This window comes from Dipodomys ordii, unplaced genomic scaffold, assembly GCF_000151885.1.
Source record: "Dipodomys ordii isolate 6190 unplaced genomic scaffold, Dord_2.0 Scaffold12, whole genome shotgun sequence".
NCBI classification, from domain to species: Eukaryota; Metazoa; Chordata; class Mammalia; order Rodentia; family Heteromyidae; genus Dipodomys; species Dipodomys ordii.
The window spans coordinates 3,441,032-3,460,084 of NW_012267228.1; the positions used below are offsets into that span (position 1 = coordinate 3,441,032).

General features: G+C 51.0%; 1 protein-coding gene across 2 annotated transcripts in view; it reads right to left on the minus strand.

The window, feature by feature from the left end:
* Window positions 1-358: 358 nt before the first annotated feature.
* LOC105981357 (tubulin monoglycylase TTLL3-like) overlaps window positions 359-19,053 on the minus strand; it is a 21,288-nt gene continuing 2,593 nt past the window's right edge. The window contains exons 4-15 of one of the 2 annotated variants that reach the window (XM_013010495.1): window positions 17,644-17,772; window positions 15,731-15,845; window positions 14,958-15,056; window positions 13,429-13,627; window positions 10,783-10,931; window positions 9,251-9,494; window positions 6,292-6,727; window positions 2,458-2,630; window positions 1,786-1,862; window positions 1,394-1,620; window positions 1,118-1,226; window positions 633-932 (exon numbers count right to left, since the gene is read on the minus strand). In XM_013010495.1, coding sequence (XP_012865949.1) covers window positions 733-932; window positions 1,118-1,226; window positions 1,394-1,620; window positions 1,786-1,862; window positions 2,458-2,630; window positions 6,292-6,727; window positions 9,251-9,494; window positions 10,783-10,931; window positions 13,429-13,627; window positions 14,958-15,056; window positions 15,731-15,845; window positions 17,644-17,772 — 2,157 coding nt within the window. In that variant the 3' untranslated portion in view covers window positions 633-732. Of the gene's footprint in view, window positions 933-1,117; window positions 1,621-1,785; window positions 1,863-2,457; window positions 2,631-6,291; window positions 6,728-9,250; window positions 9,495-10,782; window positions 10,932-13,428; window positions 13,628-14,957; window positions 15,057-15,730; window positions 15,846-17,643; window positions 17,773-19,053 lie in introns of both variants that reach the window. The other variant, XM_013010494.1, reaches the window with a different exon arrangement.

Here is a 19,053-nt window from a genome sequence, read left to right on the forward strand (position 1 = left end):
GTATGGGGGCTGGGAAGGTGGCTCAGTGGTAGAGCGCTTGCCTTGCATGCCTGAGGCCCTGGGTTCGATTCCTCAGCACCACATAAAGAAAAAAAAGCTGGAAGTGGCGCTGTGGCTCAAGTGGTAGAGCACTAGTCTTGAGCTGAAGAGCTGAGGGACAGCGCCCAGGCCCAGAGTTCAGGCCCCACGACCGGACAAAAAAAAAAAAAATGTGTATGCTTTCTATACAGTTAATCTCTACTCATTTCATTCCCAGCCCTCCAAGATCTGGATCTCCTCTGTCATCTTCAGTGACTAACACTGGTGTCACTAGACTTAAGACCCACACAGATAAGCCAGAACCGTCTCATTTTGAGATGTCAATTTAATAATACCTGCACAACATCTTCCATGTAAAGACATACTTCACAGGTTGCAGGTCGTTTTTAGAGGACCGCCATCCCACACACCACACTAGGGAAGGTCAGACTTCTCAGGGCTGTGGCTCATTGGAGATTCTACTCTTAGGTGGCTTTTGATCCCTTCTGGAAGAAGGGACAGGCCTGTCCTCTCTGGAGAAGGGCTGGGCTTTGGACACTGATATCTCTTTCCCCTTTCTGTGTCATTCCTGTGTCCACCAGGTGTCACCCTGTCAGCCCTGCCCGGCCGGGGCTGGGGATCCTGGTGTACAGCGGCTGTGACCGCATGTGCCTTGCCTTCCGCTTGCTGCCCCAAGATTTTGGGCAACCCACGTCACCTTTTCGAGACTTGCATTCCCCATCTATATAGTGAAGGTCCTCCCCTCCCCCGGTCCCCCGGTGTCCTGTCCAGGAAGCCGTGTCTGCCTGTGGGTAGGGGCTTTGGGCCTCGCTGCATGGGAGAGTTGTCTGCCCCTTGGAGTGGAGGGACCTCCCCCGCTCGCTCTTCATCCTCCACCAGCAGTGGAGCCAAGCCTGGAATACATTATTCACTGCTTTTTATTTGGGGCTAGACCCAGGACAGGGGCAGGGGGGTTCGGAGCAGGAGTTTCTCAGGCTACGGAATGCAAAAGCAAGGGGTACAAATACAGGGAGGCTCAGCCTCTCTATGGGGTATGCCTCAGCCTTGGAGCTGTCGCGGAGTCTGGCCTTGAACTTGCCTTTGGACTTGACCTTCCTGTGGTTGCTAGGAAGAGGTCCAACTTCAAAGGACAGAGGCCATGGGGCACTTCCACAATGGGGGGCTCGAAGGCGCTGAGGACCACCAGCCTCGGTGTGAAAGAAGGGGGAGAGGGAGAGATGATCAGGAATCTGCTTCCAGAGGGGGAGTCTGGCAGAGTCTGCGGCTGCCTGGGGGAGGCCCCCCCTGCTCTCCTGTCCCAGTGCTCAGCGCTACCCACCCCCCTCCCTGGGGTGGGAGTCAGGTCAAGGCCCACCTTTCTTGGCTTCAGGATGCTGGGTGTCACCTTGAGGTCAGGGGCAGGTGGGAAGGACATCAGAACCTTGGCTGTGGGTAGAGTCATCAAGGACTTGCCTGTAGTCGAAAGGACCTTAGAGCCCACCAGCTTGCTGTGCTGCAGCCTGAGGACCCGGCCCTGGGGTCGGAGCACACAGGGGGAAGGCAGCTGGGCCTTGGTGTGGAGGCTGGGGAGGTGGGAGGGGGCTGTGGGAGCAAGGGAATCTGTGAGGGCCTGGTGGAGGGCCAAAGGCTGACCAGCAGCCCCACAAGGTGAAGCAGAGGGTGGGGCAAGACAGAGCAGGGTGGGAGCCAGTGCGGCCTTCCCGCCTCCTCCACAGGGAGGAGCAGAGGGTTTGGAATTGAACAGACCTGGGTCTGCGTCTCTGGATGGTCCTTTCTGAGCTGTGCAACCTGGGACAACTTCCTCACACTTCTCGCTATCTTGGCTGGAAAATGGGGACAAAAGTAGCCTCCTTACTGGGCGGTGGTGAGGGCTACCGGAGCTGCAGAGTGCAGTTCGGGGCTGTAGGGGTCATGTCCTCCAGAGACCGCTGTCCAGGGAGGCAGAGGCAGAGCGGAGCGGCAGCAAAGGCCTGGACTCCACCCCGGGGCTGGACCCTGCCATCTTGCAGAACAACTGCCAGCAGTCCCTCTGCCTGGGGAACAGCTTTGGAGGGGACAAAATGCATTTGGCAATAAACCTAAAAGTACTTTGTGAGCAATGGCTTTTACTTGCTACGGGGGGGGGGGGGGAGAGGGTCTTTCGCAGGAGGGCAAATCCGGTTGTGGGAGGGTGTCTGAGGGGACTGATCTAGCCCAGGGGCTGGGGTTGCCGGGCCCGCTGGCCAAGGTCACGGGTGAAAGCGTGCCCTGCCCTGGTGCCGGGAGGGCTTCCACTTGCGGAGGGCAGGGCAGGCCCGGACTGTGGCACATTTTGCCTTGCTTTTCTTCCCCTTTCCAGGGACTGAAGTGGTAGCAGTGGAACTTGGCTTCTCAATGTGCCCCAGGCTCCTGGCCCCAGCAATTTTCCTAGAAGCTGACCTGTGGGCAAGGGTCCCTGAATCCTTGCCTTCCCCAAGGCTTTGCTGGGTCAGCAGATGAGGGAGTGCTGGCCGGGTCCCCGACCGCCGATGATACATTGCTAACGGCTTCTTGATGGTGGAGCCCTCCACCACCAACTGGATGCCCACATACTGGGGCACCTCCACGGCAGGCTGCGGGGAAGAGACAAGGCCCACTCAGACAGTGCCCATCCACCCTGGGTCTGGCAGGACTCGGCACGGGTGGATGAGTCAATTCCCAGTGATGAGGATGTTACCTTGCTATTGGATGAGACAGGCCAAAGAGCCATTTCTAGGCTGAGGAAGGAAGCCCGCCTTCATCCTCTAAGGAAACTACTAGAGTCTCACAGGGCATAGGGACTGATGGCCCAGAGGAGCAGGGAACTCCAGCCATGCCGGAACAAGCACCACGCCATCATCTCCTTGGGTGCAAGGCAGCTCAATGGGAGAATGACTGCCTAGACTAGGTCAGGCCCTGGGCTAAGCTCCCCATACCACAAAAACAAGCCAGCAAGCCAACTGGGCGGGGAAGGTGCCTTCTGGCAGAGCGCTCGCCTAGCACGCATGAAGCCCTGGCTTCCATTCTGCAGGACTATATACACAGAAAAAAAGCCGGAAGTGGCTCTGTGACTCAAGTGGTAGAGTGCTAGCCTTGAGCAAAAGAAGCTCAGGGAGAGTACCCAGGCCCTGAGTTCAAGCCCCAGGACTGGCAAAAGAAGAAAAATAAAAAACGGGCGCCGGTGGCTCATGCCAGTAGTCCTAGCTACTCAGGAGACTGAGATCTGAGGACCCTTGCCAGTTCTGGGTCTTTTTTTTTTTTTTGGTCCAATCATAGGGCCTGAACTCTGGGCCTGGGCGCTGTCCCTCAGCTCTTCAGCTCAAGGCTAGTGCTCTACCACTTGAGCCACAGTACCACTTCCGGCTTTTTTCTTTTTGCTTATATGGTGCTAAGGAATTGAACCCAGGGCCTCCTGCATGCAAGGCAAGCGCTCTACCACTGAGCCACCTTCCCAGCTGCTAGTTCTGGGTCTTGAACTCAGGGCCTGGGCACTGTTTCAGAGTTTCTTTTTGCTCAAAGCTAGCGCTTGGGTTGGGAAGGTGGCTCAGTGGTAGAGTGCTTGCCTCACATGCATGAGGCCCTGGGTTCGATTCCTCAGCACCACACAAACAGAAAAAGCTGCAAGTGGTGCTGTGGTTCAAGTGGTAGAGCACTAGCCTTGAGCTGAAGAGCTGAGGGGCAGCGCCCAGGCCCAGAGTTCAGGCCCCACGACCGAGACACACAGACACACAGACACACAGACACACACAGACACACACAGACACAGACACACACACACACACACACACACACACAAAGCTAGCACTCTCTCACTTGAGCCACAGCACCACTTCCAGCCTTTTCTGTTTATGTGGTACTGAGGAATCGAACTCTGGGCTTCATGCATGCTAAGCAAGCACTCTACCACTAAGCCACATTCCCAGCCCTAAACCTCTCTTCTTTATGAATTTTATGTCCCCCTCCACATGCTATCATGTTATTAACAACAGAAAACAGGCTTCTACACAAATACATAATTGCAAAGGGGAGGTTGGAACGTCTAATGACCAGATCTGGTAGGAAACTATCTTAATCCACACCGCTGATAGTGAGACACTCGCAGTATGTCATGAGGAACCCATAACACATCTGAGGTGGGCTGGGAAGGTGGCTCAGTGGTAGAGCACTTGCCTTGCATGCATAAGGCCCTGTGTTCGATTCCTCAGCAACACATAAGCAAAAAGAAAAAAGCCGGAAGTGGCGCTGTGGCTCAAGTGGTAGAGCGCCAGCCTTGAGCTGAAGAGCTGAGGGTTAGCGCCCAGGCCCAGAGTTCAGGCCCCACGACCGGACCCAAAAAAAAAAAAAACACCTCTGAGGTGTTTTTGCCAAAAGAGTGTTTAACCTGAACCTCATCAAGCTGTTTGACCTAACTTCTAGTTTACAGGGCATTCAGATAGCAGAAAAGCAAGTTAAATAACACCACAGGAAACAATCAGATAAATTCAAAATGTGGGACAGTTCTACAAAGCACAGTAGGTTCCTTCAAAAGATCAGAATGGGGAGAAAGCAATGGGGCTGTCCTAGATGAAGAGACCAGAGACAAAACCACCAATGAAGGTGTGGAGCTTCATTACACATTGGCCTAAAAACACCCAAACCAATCGCTAATGACAGACATCTGGGAATATGAGGGAACAAACACTTTTTCGGGGGGAGGGGTGTTGAGGGGCTTGAACTCAGGGTCTGGGTGCTGTCTCTGAACTTTTATCCTCAAGGGTAATGCTCTTTCACTTTGAACCATAACTTCACTTCTGGCTTTCAGATGGTTCATTGGAGAATAGTCTCACTGACTTTGCTGCCTAGGCTGGCTTTGAACCATGATTCAGCCTCCTGAGTGGCTAGGATTACATGTATGAGCCACCAGCATAGGCCAACACATTTTGTGAAGTCAAAATGCTGACATACTCATCTAAGACACAATCGGGAATGATAAATGAGGCCATTTAATTTATACCATTAGCATCTTCCCTCCCTGAACCCAAACCATGGCAGATCAGAATCTTAATCAGAAGATAATTAAATTGCCACAAAAAATTACTTCCCAGAGCTCAGAAAACCCTTAAAATCAAGGTTTTTTGGGGGGTGGGTCTGGTAGTGGGGCCTGAACTTTGGGCCTGGGCGCTGTCCCTCAGCTCTTCAGCTCAAGGCGAGCGCTCTACCACTTGAGCCACAGCGCCACTTCTGTTTTTCTTTTCTTTATGTAGTGCTGAGGAATCGAACTCAGGGCCTCATGCATGCAAGGCAAGCGCTCTACCACTGAGCCACCTTCCCAGCCCCTCTAATTTTTTTTTTTTTGAGTGCTGATACTCAGGCTTGAACTCCGGGCCTGAACACTGTCCTTGAGCTTTTGTGCTTAAGGCAAGTGCTCTACCACTTGAGCTACAGTACTCCATTTCCAACTTGTTTTTCGTAGTTAATTAGAGTTAAGAGTCTCTTGGGTTGGCTTCAAATCACAGCTTCTAGAGTAGCAAAGATTACAGATGTGAGCCACCAGCATCCAGGCTTCAAGTCTCTGATTTTTAAAACTCTGACTCTATGCTATATTAGCAGACTCAAATCCCTTTATAGAGCAAGATAAATAAGACAAATACTACCACTACTACTGCTACTGCTACTACTACTACTACTACTACTACTACTGCTCCTCCTCCTCCTACTGCTACTACTACTGCTAGCAATTGCAGCCGCCACTTGGTAGTGATATTTCTCCAGATCATCTTAACCACCTGATTAATGACAATAGCTAAAACTTGTGCCACTTTCTCTGTGTGCCGGGCACTAAAGTCTTCACTTAGATCAACTCTAATTCTCATACCCTAAGAACTAAGGTGTTAACTCTTGCTTTAAAGACGAGGAACAGGCCTAATCAGGGGATATGGCAAGACTAGGTTTTGAACTGAGTCTGATGGTCAAGCCCTGTGCTTTCTTTTTTTGGGGGGGTAGGGGGAGTTTTTGGGTCCGGTCGTGGAGCCTGAACTCTGGGCCTGGGCGCTGTCCCTCAGCTCTTCAGCTTAAGGCTAGCGCTCTACCACTTGAGCCACAGTGCCACTTCCGGCTTTTTTTCTGCTTATGTGGTGCTGAGGAATCGAACCCAGGGCCTCATGCATGCAAGGCAAGCGCTCTACCACTGAGCCACCTTCCCAGCCCGCCCTATGTTTTCTTATGGGGCTCCCCACAATGGACCTCCAAGCTCCTGCTTGGGGCCCACCACCTCACCTGCTTATAGATGAGCTCGAATGCGCCAGTGTCACAGTTGCGGTCCAGCCGCCGGTCGATGACCACGCGCAGAGTGTCAGCTTGCACACCGGCACAGAGCCGGGCAGTGATGGCTGTGGACGGTGCCATGGTGGGGCTAGCGTTGATCTCGATCAGCCAGGGCTGGAAATCCTCACCGAACACAAAGTCTGCACCGTAGAGCTCGAAGCTCGCCTTCCGGCATTGCACTGTGTCCTGAGAGGTCTGCAGTGCATGGATCACAGCCGCCTTCATTCCAGGTACAATGATATTAGACCAGGCTTTGGGGGCTCCCAGCTCCTGAAGGTGGTCCTGAAACCTCTGGCTGGACCACATGTTGTCGTCAGGCAGCATCGGATGCCGATGGCATGAGGTCTCCAGGTGTTTCTGGATGGAATTGTTACACAAATGCACAGAGCTAGGGTAGAGGAGAAAGCCAAGGCTCAGGTCTGGTGTCTTGCACCCAAGCTGGGCCTACCTGGTTCACACATGAGGCCCCTGGGAAGAAGCCTGAGTCTCACACTTTTTTTTTTTGGCTGGTCATGGGGCCTGAACTCTGGGCCTGGGCACTGTCCCTCAGCTCTTCAGCTGAAGGCTAGCGCTGTACCACTTGAGCCACAGCGCCACTTCCAGCTTTTTCTGCTTATGTGGTGCTGAGGAATTGAACCCAGGGCCTCATGCATACAAGGTAAGCACTCTACCACTGAGCCACCTTCCCAGCCCCAGCCCCACACTTTTCAAGAGCCAGAGTCAGTCATATCTCAGGACCACCTTGGGGCCTAGTCCAGCGAGCCTTCCCCTCCTTAGAAGGTGAGGTGAGCAAGATGCCTGTTCCAGTCCCACCCCTATTTGTGACAAGCTGGAAATTCTTCAGCAAGTCTTTTAACATGCATGCCCTTGACATCTGCAAACTGAAGGCAGCAGCAGAACTTGCTTCACTGTTTATTGTTTTTGTTTCTTTTTTTTTTTTTTTTGACGGTCGTGGGGCTTGAACTCTGGGCCTGAGTGCTGTCCCTCAGCTCTTCAGCTCAAGGCGAGTGCTCTACCACTTGAGCTACAGCGCCACTTCTGGTTTTCTGGTTGTTTATTGGAGATAGGAGTCTCATGGTCTTTCCTGCCCGGGCTGGCTTTGAACCAAGATCCTCAGATCTCAGCCTCTTGAGTAGCTAGGATTACAGGCATGAGCCACCAGCGCCTGGCTATTGTTTTTGTTTCTTTTCCTGGTCTGGGGCTTGAACTCAAGGCCTGGGCACTGTCCCTGAGCTTCTTTTGCTCAAGGCTAGCATTCTACCACTCGAGCAACAGCGCCATTACCGGCTTTTTCTGATTATGTGGTACTGAGAAATTGAACCCAGGGCTTCATGCATGCTAGGCCAGCACTCGACCACTAAGCCACGTTCCCAGACCCTCACTGGGTTTTGTTTATTTTTGCCAGTCTTGGGGCTTGAACTCAGAGCGTGGGTACTGTGTCTGAGCTTTTTTTGTGTTTAAGGCTAGGGCTCTACCACTTAGCCACTTAGTTAACTGGAGATAAGAGACTCACAAACAAGCTGGGTGCCAGTAATGCTTGTAATCCTAACTACTCAGGCGGTTGAGATCTTAGGATTGTGGTGTGAAGCCAACCCAGAGAGGAGTCTGTGAGACTCTTATCTCCAATTAGCTACCAGAAAACTGAGAAAGTGGAGCTGTGGCTCAAGTGGTAGAGCGCTTGCATTGAGTGAAAAAACTCAGGTACAGCACCTAGTCCCTAAGTTTAAGACCCACAACAAACCAAAAAGAAAAAAAAAATGTCTCATAGACTTTCCTGCCTGGGCTGGCTTTGAACCACAATCCTCTAATGGCAACCTTCTGAGGGGCTAGGACTCCAGGCACAAGCAACCAGTGCCTGGTTTTCACTGGGTTATATGAAAAATGACTCAGGCATACTCAAATCACAATTATTGATAGCTACAGTGATGAGTGTCATATGACAGCCTCTACTCTCCACCTGTGGACACTGAGACCTAAGCAGGTTTTCACCTCTGCCAAGGTGCACACACAGACTGGAAGCTACAGACCCAGGGCTCAACAAGGAAAGCTTAGTCCCCGGAGTTAACAACATATCTTGCCTTGCCTTTCTCTTCTTAAATTTCTCATGTGCTTTACTCAGCTCTATATTGGTTCTCAAAATGCAAATCATTTTTGTATGTTTGTGTGTGTGGTAGGTTTATCTGTTATGGGGCCTGAACTCTGGGCCTGGTCGCTGTCCCTCAGCTCTTCAGCTCAAGGCTAGTGCTCTACCATTTAAACTGCAGCACCATTTCTAGCCTTTTCTGCTTATGTGGTGCTGAGGAATCAAACCCAGGACCTCATGCATGTGAGGCAAGCACTCTACCACTGAGCCACCTTCCCAGCCCCCCAAATCACCATTTAACATATTAGATTATTTGATGTGTTATGTTCTTTGCTTGTGTTTCCCCCTGCTTAGAATATGAGAGGTTTTTTCTGTTTGTTTGTGCCGGTCCTAGGACTGAAACTCAGGGCATAGGTGCTGTTCCTGAGCTTTTCTGCTCGAGGCTGGCACTCTCCCACTTGAGTCACAGATTCACTTCCAGTGTTTTGGTGGTTAATGGAGTCTCATGGACTTTTCTGCCTGGGATGGTTTCACGCTGTGATTCTTAGATGTCAGCCTCCTGAGTAGCTTGGGTTACAGGTGTGAGCCACCCGCGCTTGGTAAATAAGCATCGGAGAACTGACGTTTTGGTCACCCCTATAGCCCAAGGGCCTGGAACAGTGGTCAGCCTGGGATACTCTTGATAAGCCACAGGACCAAGGAAGGGTGGTGGATGGAGGCCTGCCTGCCTGCCTGCCTGCCTGCCTGTGAGTGTGTGTGTGCAACGCAGATTTGCAGCAGTAATTTCCAGCCTATGGGGCTGCCTCCCCTGCTGGCCCCGATGCTCACTTGTCCAGGTTCTTGAGGGAGAAGGGCTGTGTGGAGAAGCGGATGTAACTGTCGCGATAGAACCACACGGTCAGTGGGTTCCAGTCAGTGACCAGGAACCACTGTCGCAGGTCAAACTTGGTGCCAAAGATGAGCAGGGGCCGCTCAATGTACTTCTGCACCACCCACTTGCCGTCCTTTATCATCAGGGAGTTGCTGTCCACCAGCTTCAGGATCTCCTCCAGGTGGTCCATGCACACAATGCCTGCGGGACACAGCCAGGCAGGAGCCAGGTCAGGCGGGGCTGGGAGAAGGGCCGGGGGACCATGGCTGCCCATCATAAGCTCTCACTGTCATGGAACTGAAAAGGGTTCACTCATAACCACAACCCTCTTCCCCTTGCTAAGGACATACATTTTTTTCTAAGTAAATATTTTTGTTTGATTGAGAAGTTTATGGACAAAATGTTACATAGAACAAGGGACTGGAGGTATGACTCAGTGGAAAGAGCACCTGCCAAACAAGTGCCACAAGTTCAAAACCTCAGTACACGGACAGAAAGACAGGCAGGCAGACAGAAAGGCAGACAGAAAGAAAGAAAGACAGACAGAAAGAAAGAAAGAAACAGAGAAAGGAAGGAAGGAAGGAGAGAGAGAGGGAGGGAGGGAGGGAGGAAAGGAGGGAGGGAGGGAGGAAGGAAGGAAAGAAGGAAAGGAAGGAAGGAAGGGAAAGGAAGGAAGGAAGGGAAAGGAAGGAAGGAAAGGAAGGAAGGAAGGAAGGAAAGAAGGAAAGGAAGGAAGGAAGCAAGGAAAGAAGGAAGGGAGGAAGGAAGAAAGGGAGGAAGGGAGGGAAAGAAGGAAAGAAAGAAAGAGGAAGAGATGCTGTGGCTCAAGTGGTAGAGTGCTTGAAGAGCTGAGGGACAACTCCCAGGCCCAGAGTTCAAGTCTTACAACCAGTAAAAAAAAAAAGGGGGGGTTAGGAAAGTGGCTCAGTGATTAAGCTTGCCCTGCATGCATAAAGCCCTAAGTTCAGGGCTGGGAAGGTGGCTCAGTGGTAGAGTGCTTGCCTTGCATGCATGAAGCCCTGGGTTCAATTCCTCAGCACTACATAAGCAGAAAAATCCGGAAGTGGTACTGTAGCTCAAGTGGTCGAGTGCTAGCCTTGAGCTGAAGAGCTGAGGGACAGTGCCCAGGCCCAGAGTTCAGGCCCATGACTGACCAAAAATAATAATAATAATAATAATAAAGCCCTAGGTTCAATCCCTTAGTACCACATAAGCAGAAAAAGCCAGAAATGGCAGTGTGGCTTAAGTGGTAGAGCGCTAGCCTTGAGCTGAAGAGCTGAGGGACAGTGCCCAGGCCCAGAGTCCAAGCCCCATGACTGACAAAAAAAAAAAAGGAAAGAAAGAAAAAAAAAGAAAAAGAAAGAAAAAAGAAAGAATGCGTACCCCAGCATGGTAGCAGTCATGTAACCCCAGCACTATGGACCTTTTTGCACTCTAGTGGCGGTGAACGTCATGGGTGCTGGTGTGGGAAGCAGGGGCCGAGTCCTACCTCGTCCACGGGACTTGGCTCCTGGCTTCACAATCCAGATGTTGCGGTCCCCCTCCATGTCGATCTGGGGTACCAGAGCCTTTAGCTGCTGTAGGACATCCTCACAGCGCTGGACCTGAGTGTCCAGGTGTTTGAGTTGTGCGCCCTGGCTGGGAGGAGATGGTGATTTAGACAGAAGAGCCTGGGCGCAGGTGGGAGGCGGGGACAAGGGAGATGCAGGCTCCCCTGGTCAAGGTCCAGCCAGTATTAATCATACCTTCCCCTCAAGACCCCTTCCTGTTCCACCTCACACCACCCCACACCACCTCATTTGTCCAGACTATGGGAGTGAGGAAGGTTGGGAAAATTCCATTTACTTCATATACACTCCCCATACCTCCAATCTTCTACCTTCTTCTGCCTTTGGCGGGATGGCCATAGCTCACGCCTGTAATCCTAGATATTCAGAAGGCTAAGATCTGAGGACCATGGCCAAGTCCATGAGATTCTTATCTCCAGTTAACCACCAAAAAGCCAGAAGTGAAGCTGTGGCTCAAGTGGTAGAGCGCCAGCCTTGAGAGAAAAGCTCTGGGACAGCGCCAGGCCCTGAGTTCAAGTCCTAGCACCAGCACAAAGCAGAACAATAACAAAGACTCTGCCCTTGGCACAAGCCTGCAGCTCCTAGGGGGCATCACTCTGCCAGGAGCTGTGCCAAGGGTTCTCTGCTTAATATCACAAATCCTCCCAACAGCTCTACTGGGGAAGCATGTGCCTTCGGAAACAATGTGAAGAGTTAAGTGACTGACTGAGATGGGAGCCAGATGTACTACTGCTTCTCCCACAGAGGCCTCTGGGGGCTCCCCCTTCCTTCCTTCCTATTCTGGACTTAACTGGTTGACCGGTGGGTCTCCTCTGGGTCTAATTCAAGCACACGCGGGCCCGGCCTCTTCTGGCTTTCTCTTCCCATCTCTCAGCCTCAGCATATACCTACTGGGTCTCTGCCTGTCCCCCGCTCTCAGCGCTCTGCTATTGGTACTGGGCGTTGCACTGAGGGCCCCCAGGCTAGCACATGCACGGAGCCGCACCCCACCCCCAGGGAGGGTTTCTGTAGTTGCAGATCTGTGTAGTATATACTTGCTGTGCTCCCACAGTTGGCTAACTGAATAAATGAGTGGCTAGGCGTGTACTCCAGCAGCCATCTGCCCCAGCAACTGCTATCTAGACAGGGGTTCAGGGACAAAGGGGGACCCTGTTCACTACAGGATGGAAAATGTCAACTAAACTGAGTCACAACCACAGAGGGGTCAAACACTGCTGAATAGCTGGGAAAGCTCTACTGAAGGGGTGTTAACCTCTCCGTCATGTCTCAACCTCTCCAGTGTCTCCACCATGGAACCCCCCCACCTTCTCGCTTTTTATGAGAGGGAACCCCAGGATCAGGGATAGCCAGATGGAGGGGGCTCAGCAGGGCCTCCGGGGAATACCCACACATGCACACTAAACAAGCTTCCCCATGATTCATGGCATTGACTATCTGCTCAGCTCACCTGATGGGCTCAGAGAGTGTTATGTGGGGTGCTGTAAGGAATAGTCTAAAAAATGGTGTGGTATTTTATACTTAGGAAAAAAGTTTTTGTGGAAAATGAACCTTTATGAAGACCTGGTTGACTAAGCATATGCTTGTTTTTAAAAAGTAGAAGCTGGGCACTGGTGGCTCATGCCTGTAAGTCTAGTTACTCCAGAGACTGAGATCTAAGGATTATAGTTCAAAGTCAGCATGGCCAGGAAAGTCCATGAGACATCTCCAATAACTACTCAAAAAGTCAAAGTAGAGCTGTGGCTCAAGTAGTAGTGTTCTAACCTCGAGCAAATAAGCTCAGGGACGGTATTCAGGCCCTATGTTCACACCTTAGGACCAGCACCAAAGAAAAAAAAAAAATCAGCCGGGCGCTGGTGGCTCACGCCTGTAATCCTAGCTACTCAGGAGGCTGAGATCTGAGGATCTCGGTTCAAAGCCAGCCCGGGCAGGAGAGACCGTGAGACTCCTATCTCCAATAAACCACTAGAAAACCGGAAGTGGCGCTGTAGCTCAAGTGGTAGAGCTCTCGCCTTGAGCTGAAGAGCTGAGGGACAGCGTCCAGGCCCAGAGTTCAAGCCCCACGACCGACAAAAAAAAAAAAAAAAAATGTAGAGAAACACAGTAGTAGTCAGTGACTTGCTAACTGCTGGTATTGAGCCATCCAACACTACGTGTGTGTCTTATGATGAAACATTTTATAGGTCTCTTCTGGTAGATTCTCTCAGCCTTCTAGAAGTTGCCTTCATAAAAAGGACTCATTAGCTGGGTACCAGTGGCTCATGGCTTTAATCAACTACTCAGGAGGCTGAGATCTAAGGATCATGGGTCAAAACCAGCCTAGGAAGAAAAATACAGGAGACTCATATCTTCCATGAGCTACAGAAAAAAGCCAGAAGTGGAGCTGTGGCTCAAGAAGTAAGATGCCAGCCTTGAGTGAAAAAGCTAAGAGACAGTGCCAGGCCCTGAGTTCAAGCCCCAGGACTGCCAGAAAAAAAACTTTCTTTTTAAGGAAAGCAATGAGGCGTGTGCCAGCCTGAGAGGCCACACTTGGTCCTCTTCCCACAGCCACTGCCGGCTCCGGTACTCACTGGACTATTTGGTAATAGCGATGGAGGAAGATAGACCAGCCCTCAGGGCTGAGATAGAGTGGAGCCTCCAGTTCCTTGTCAATGTCCTTGTGTGCCAGGATGCTAAGATGTTCCTCACACGCACACAGAGCTTCATCCACAAACTCGTAGGTCACTGGTAGCACCGGCTTTTTTTCCGATTTCTTAGGCTCCTTGTCTCCTGCAGAGATAGGGAGGGAGGGGCTCTCATTATTCCACACTGAGGCCAGGATGCTGACCTGAGCCACTCACCTGAGGCCTGCAACCCTAGACCGGCACCCTTGGCCCTCACTGGAGGCTCCACCCAAAGTCCCCAAGGTATCTTTGGCCCACAGGCCCCGCAGGCCTGCGGCTCCCAGCCCAGGACTGCTCACATGTCTGAGGTCCTGAGGTCCTAAAATGCACCTGTAACCATGGCCTCGGTGAGCCTGGACAGACGTGAAACCAAATCTGACATGGCTTCTAACATCCCAGCATACACCAGAAATCCAGACCCATCCAGAACCCTGACAAGACACTGCTAATCCTTAAGCCACACAGCATTAACCTACATCTGTGCTGCTAGATCAGAGGCCCAGCAGACACCTGAGAGTGACGCAGCAGACACCGCACCCTCAAGGACTGGTGTCCATCGACGGCCTGACATTCTCCAGTGTCTGCAGCAGTCCCAAACTTTATACAACCAAGGCCCTAAAATCCCCTGCCTCCCCACACACCAGAACCGCCATCTGAGAAGCCTAATTGCAGGGCCTGCACATTGCAGGGCTCCTGAGCCTGGCACACAACAGTCTTCCTGGAAACCAACACCCTTAAGCCAGGAGACGGAAGCAGGGAGAAACAGAGACAGTATGCCTGAGGATTTTCCTCCTTCCCCCCAGAGCTGCCCCTTCCTTCTCAGAGCTCTGGTTGAAGAACTCTTAGGTTACAACTCTTAGAGTTGCTTAGGAGCTAAGTCCAGAGAGAGAAAGGACAAGTCCCCATCATTCCCCATGTTCCTGTGCTCAGGTAGAAGGGGTCCCCAGGACACCTGAAAGCTGTCAGCTTTCACTCTTCACAGACCAGAGATGAGCCATGTCTGCCCTGCCTAGGGTATGACTCATTCACATGCCAGGCCCCACCAGGGCTGAGGCACTAAGAAATGGATGGGAAGACAGGTGTGTGAGTGGCTGGGACAGGATGGATGTGTGGTCTGGGGGACCGACAGGTGGAAGTCAGGACAGAAACGTAGGTAGATGGACAGATCTATCTGTGGAAGGAGAGGGAGGATGGTAGGAATGAACAGACTGAAAAAAGTGAATATGGAGGTAATTGTGGATGGAAGAAAGGACAGATGGATGGACAGATGGACTGTTGAGTAAGTAGGTGAATGAGCAGATGATCCAACAGAGGGGACAGGTTGATGGAAAAGGGAACTGACTGGTCATACAGATGTGGATTGTCCACAGGTGTGGAGGACAGCTGGTGGATGATGGGGGCATACAGGTGGGGAGTAGAGGGACCACAGCACTCACCTGGGGCCTTTGCCTCCTCTTCCTGGCCAGAGAATGAGTTCCATTCAGACTTCACCACCAGCTTGAGAACGTTGCGGGCAGCTGTCAGCCAAAAGTCCTCTGCTCCCGAAGCAGGGGATATCCTGCTCAGCCCCTAGGCTAGAGGCCTGTCCTGGTTCTGGAACCTGATCATGACTTGCCCCACTTTGGATCTGGGACCTGACTCTACCCTGACTCTAGAACCCGGCTTCAGTCTCACTGTAGAGTCAGACCCACCATGTGGCCAGATGGGACACATGGTCTGTCTGAATTCAGAATCTGGCCTGGACCCATTTTCTCATTTCTTCTCATCCTCATCCACTTTTGAACCTTAGTCTAGGAACCAGATCTCGGCCCAAAACCTATTCAGACTTGGAATATAATTTTAAACCTAGTATCGGATCTGGATTCCACTTCTGACGTGAGTTTAGAGCACATTCTGAAGTTAAAGCTTACTCTACTTTGGGAACCCATAGCCTGCAGCCTTTCCCAGGACCCCATCCAGCCAATGGGACTTACCCATGGCCTGGGACTTATTCTGGAGTCCACACTGACTGAACCTCAGACTTTTAGAGCCTGCTCTACAGTATATGCTAAACTTTACTGGAGGTCAATCAAGGAGGCTCATTGAGGGAGGCCAGGGCTGGGGAAAGGAAGGAAATCTGTAGGGAAGCTGAAGGCGTGGGGGGAGGCCTTCGCTTTAGCCCCGCTCCTTCCATGGGAGAGGTCCTGGCCTGGGGTTGGGGTCTCCTTACCTATGAAGGCTTTTTTCTCATCTTCCGCCCCCAAGCGGTAGCAGCGTGGGAAGAAGGAGTCAGCATCAGCCTCATCAAACCACAGCAAATTCCGAAGGTTGAGACACAAGCCGACCTATGGAGTTAGCTGCTAAGAGGGCTGGGAGGGGCAGGCCCAGAAAACTCAAAGGAAATCTCCCACACAGGGCACAAGTCCAGAAGTCAGCAAGGCCCTGATTGGCTGTGTCCCCCATCTGTCCCCATGCTTGTCCGGGGCACCTCTCTACAGAGAATGGTCCTTATTTCAGCACCTAGTCTTTCATATCTGTAAAGATCTGCTTCCTTGGTTGGGAATGTGGCATACTAGCAGAGTGCTTGCCTAGCATGCATGAAGCCCTGGGTTCAATTCCTTAGTATCACAAAGAAAAATCCAGAAGTGGTGCTGTGGCTCAAGTGGGAGAGTGCTGGTCTTGAGCAAAAGAAGCTCAGGGATAGTGCCTAGGCCCAGAGTTCAAGTCCCAGGACTGGCAAAAAAAAAACAAAATGACCTGCTTCCTCCAGGAAGCCCTCCATGCCCACACCAGTAATACAAGGACAGGCGCCCTGCCACAACTTTAGAAGGGAGTCCTTCAAAGATGAGGAAAGTGAAGCGCAGAAAGGAGACACCATTTGCTAAGAAATACAGGTAAAGTATGGGGAACCAGCAGCTCACGCCTATAATACTAGCTATTTAGGAGGCTGAGATCTGAGGATCACAGTTAAAAGCCAGCTCAGAAAGACAAATCTGAGACAGATATCTCCAATTAACCACCAAAAAGCCAGAAAGGGACCTGTGGCTCAAGTGGTAGGATGCCAGTCTTGAGCAGAAAAAGCTAAGGGAAAACATACAGGCTCTAAGTTCAAGTCCCAGTAATGGTATTAAAAGAAATGTACTCATTACCTGACTCATATAACTGTAACCTCTCTGTACATCACCTTTAGAATAAAATTTAAGTAATAAAAGTAAGTCAGAATGAAGCTGTGGACACGCATGGCAGGCCAGGACAACTTGGGTGCAGGGTTTGGCACCACCCAGATCACATTGAATTTCATGTGTAACTTTTAAAATTTAACCTCAAAAATGAATTTTTAAATTCTTAGTTCTTTAATGTAGTTAACTTCTACGTTAAATACATTACATTTAAGTTTTAAATTCTTTTGGAGACTGGTTATCACTACATAGCCCAAGCTATCTTTGAACTCCCAAACTTCCTACTTCAGCCTCCTGAGTGCTAGGAGTATGCCATTATACCTGATTTGAAACTTCTGGGAGAGCTGGGAAGGTGGCTCAGTGGTAGAGCGCTTGCCTTGCATGCCTGAAGCCCTGGGTTTGATTCCTCAGCACCACATAAGCAAAAAGAAAAAAGCCAGAAGTGGCGCTGTGGCTCAAGTGGTAGAGTGCTAGCCTTGAGCTGAAGAGCTGAGGGACAGCGCCCAGGCCCAGAGTTCAGGCCCCATGACCGACCCCCCCCCCAAAAAAAAGAAAAGAAATTAGAAACTTCTGGGAGTCAGCTAGCTCTGCTTTGCTCTGCTCTACCCAGGAGATAAGAAAGTGAATTGAACCCATTCTCTATCTCCTTGCTCAGTCATTTGATGTGGGTTTCTTTGTTCTCTTTCCTTCCTTCCTTCTCTTTCTTCCTTCCTTCTTTGTCCTTTCTTCTTTCTTTTTTCCTTCCTTCCTTCCTTTCCTCCCTCCTTCCCTCCCTCCCTCCCTCCCTCCCTCCCTCCCTCCCTTTCATCTACACATACTAGATAGATATTGTCTGTCTGACTCTGAGTCTCACTGGGGCTGCCAGTCCAAGGGCAAGGGCTGTGTGTGTGTGTGTGTGTGTTTGTGTGTGTGTGTGTTTGTGTGTGTGTGTGTGTGTGTGTGCGTGCACTCCCTGGGGACTCACCTTTGTGGTAAAGGAGCCAGCCCGGGCATAGTGATTGATCATCTGATCCTTGGAGAGGAAGCGACAGTCCAACACGTCCCGCCTCGTGGTCCAAATGAGGTAGGGAACTTGATTCCTAACCATGCGGGACTAGTGAGGAGAGAGGATAAAGTCAGGGAGGGTAGTGTGGGCGGTGTCTCTTCACCCTGCTGGGCAGGAAGGAGAGGCTTCCAAGGCCTTCTCTACCCACACACCATCTTTGCACAGAGGAAGAAAGGCTGTATCTTCCCCAAGACACAGCTGGGTGAGCAGAGCGCAGGCCAGCCTTCAGCCTCGAGCAGACACTGAAATGCACAACAGAACCCAGCTTCACACCTTGCTTTGGCCATGGCCATTATGACCTGCCTGGTCCAAGCTGAGGGCATGGCACCTGCACAGAGGCTCTTGTGACCCCTGTCTCTCCATCCTAGTTAACACCACTAGCACCAGGATTTGGGACCTGTTCTATATCTTTTTTTGTTGTTATTGGTCATGGGGCTTGAACTAAGCGTCTGGGCGCTGTCCCTCAGTGAGTTCTTCTGCTCAAGGCTAGTACTCTGTCATTTTTTGAGCCACAGCATCAGTTCTGGTTTCTGGTGGTTAATTGGAAAGAGTCTCAGAGACTTTCCTGCCTGGGATGGCTTTGAACCATGATCCACAGAGTCTCTGCTTCCTGAGACTCTAGAGGCGTAGCCATGGTGCCCAGCTTTACATCGTTTTTTTTTTTCCTTGTCAATCATGGGGCTTGAACTCTGGGCCTGGTCCCAGAGCTCTTCAGCTCAAGGCTAGCGCTATACCACTTGAGCCATGGTACCACTTCCAGTTTTCTGGTGGTTAACTGGAGATAAGAGTCACATGGACTTTCCTGCCTGGGCTGGCTTTGAACTGCGATCCTCAGATCTCAGCTTCTAGAGGTAGGATTACAGGTGTTAGCTACCAGTGCCCGGTTTTTAATTATTTTAATTCTTTCTTTGCATACTGGGGATTGAAATCAGGGCCTTTAGCTTACTAGGCAAGCACTCTACCACCTGAGCCATGACTCCCAGAAGTTTCAAATCAGGTATAATGACATACTCCTAGCACTCAGGAGGCTGAAGTAGGAAGTTTGGGAGTTCAAAGATAGCTGGGCTATGTAGTGAGAACCAGTCTCCAAAAGAATTTAAAACTTAAATGCAATGTATTTAACGTAGAGGTTAACTACATTAAAGAACTAAGAATTTAAAAATTCATTTTTGAGGTTAAATTTTAAAAGTTACACATGAGGGGCTGGGAAGGTGGCTCAGTGGTAGAGCGCTTGCCTTGCGTGCCAAGCCCTGGGTTCGATTCCTTAGCACCACATAAGCAAAAAAAAAAAAAAAAGAAAAAAATGGCTCTGTGGCTCAAGTGGTAGAG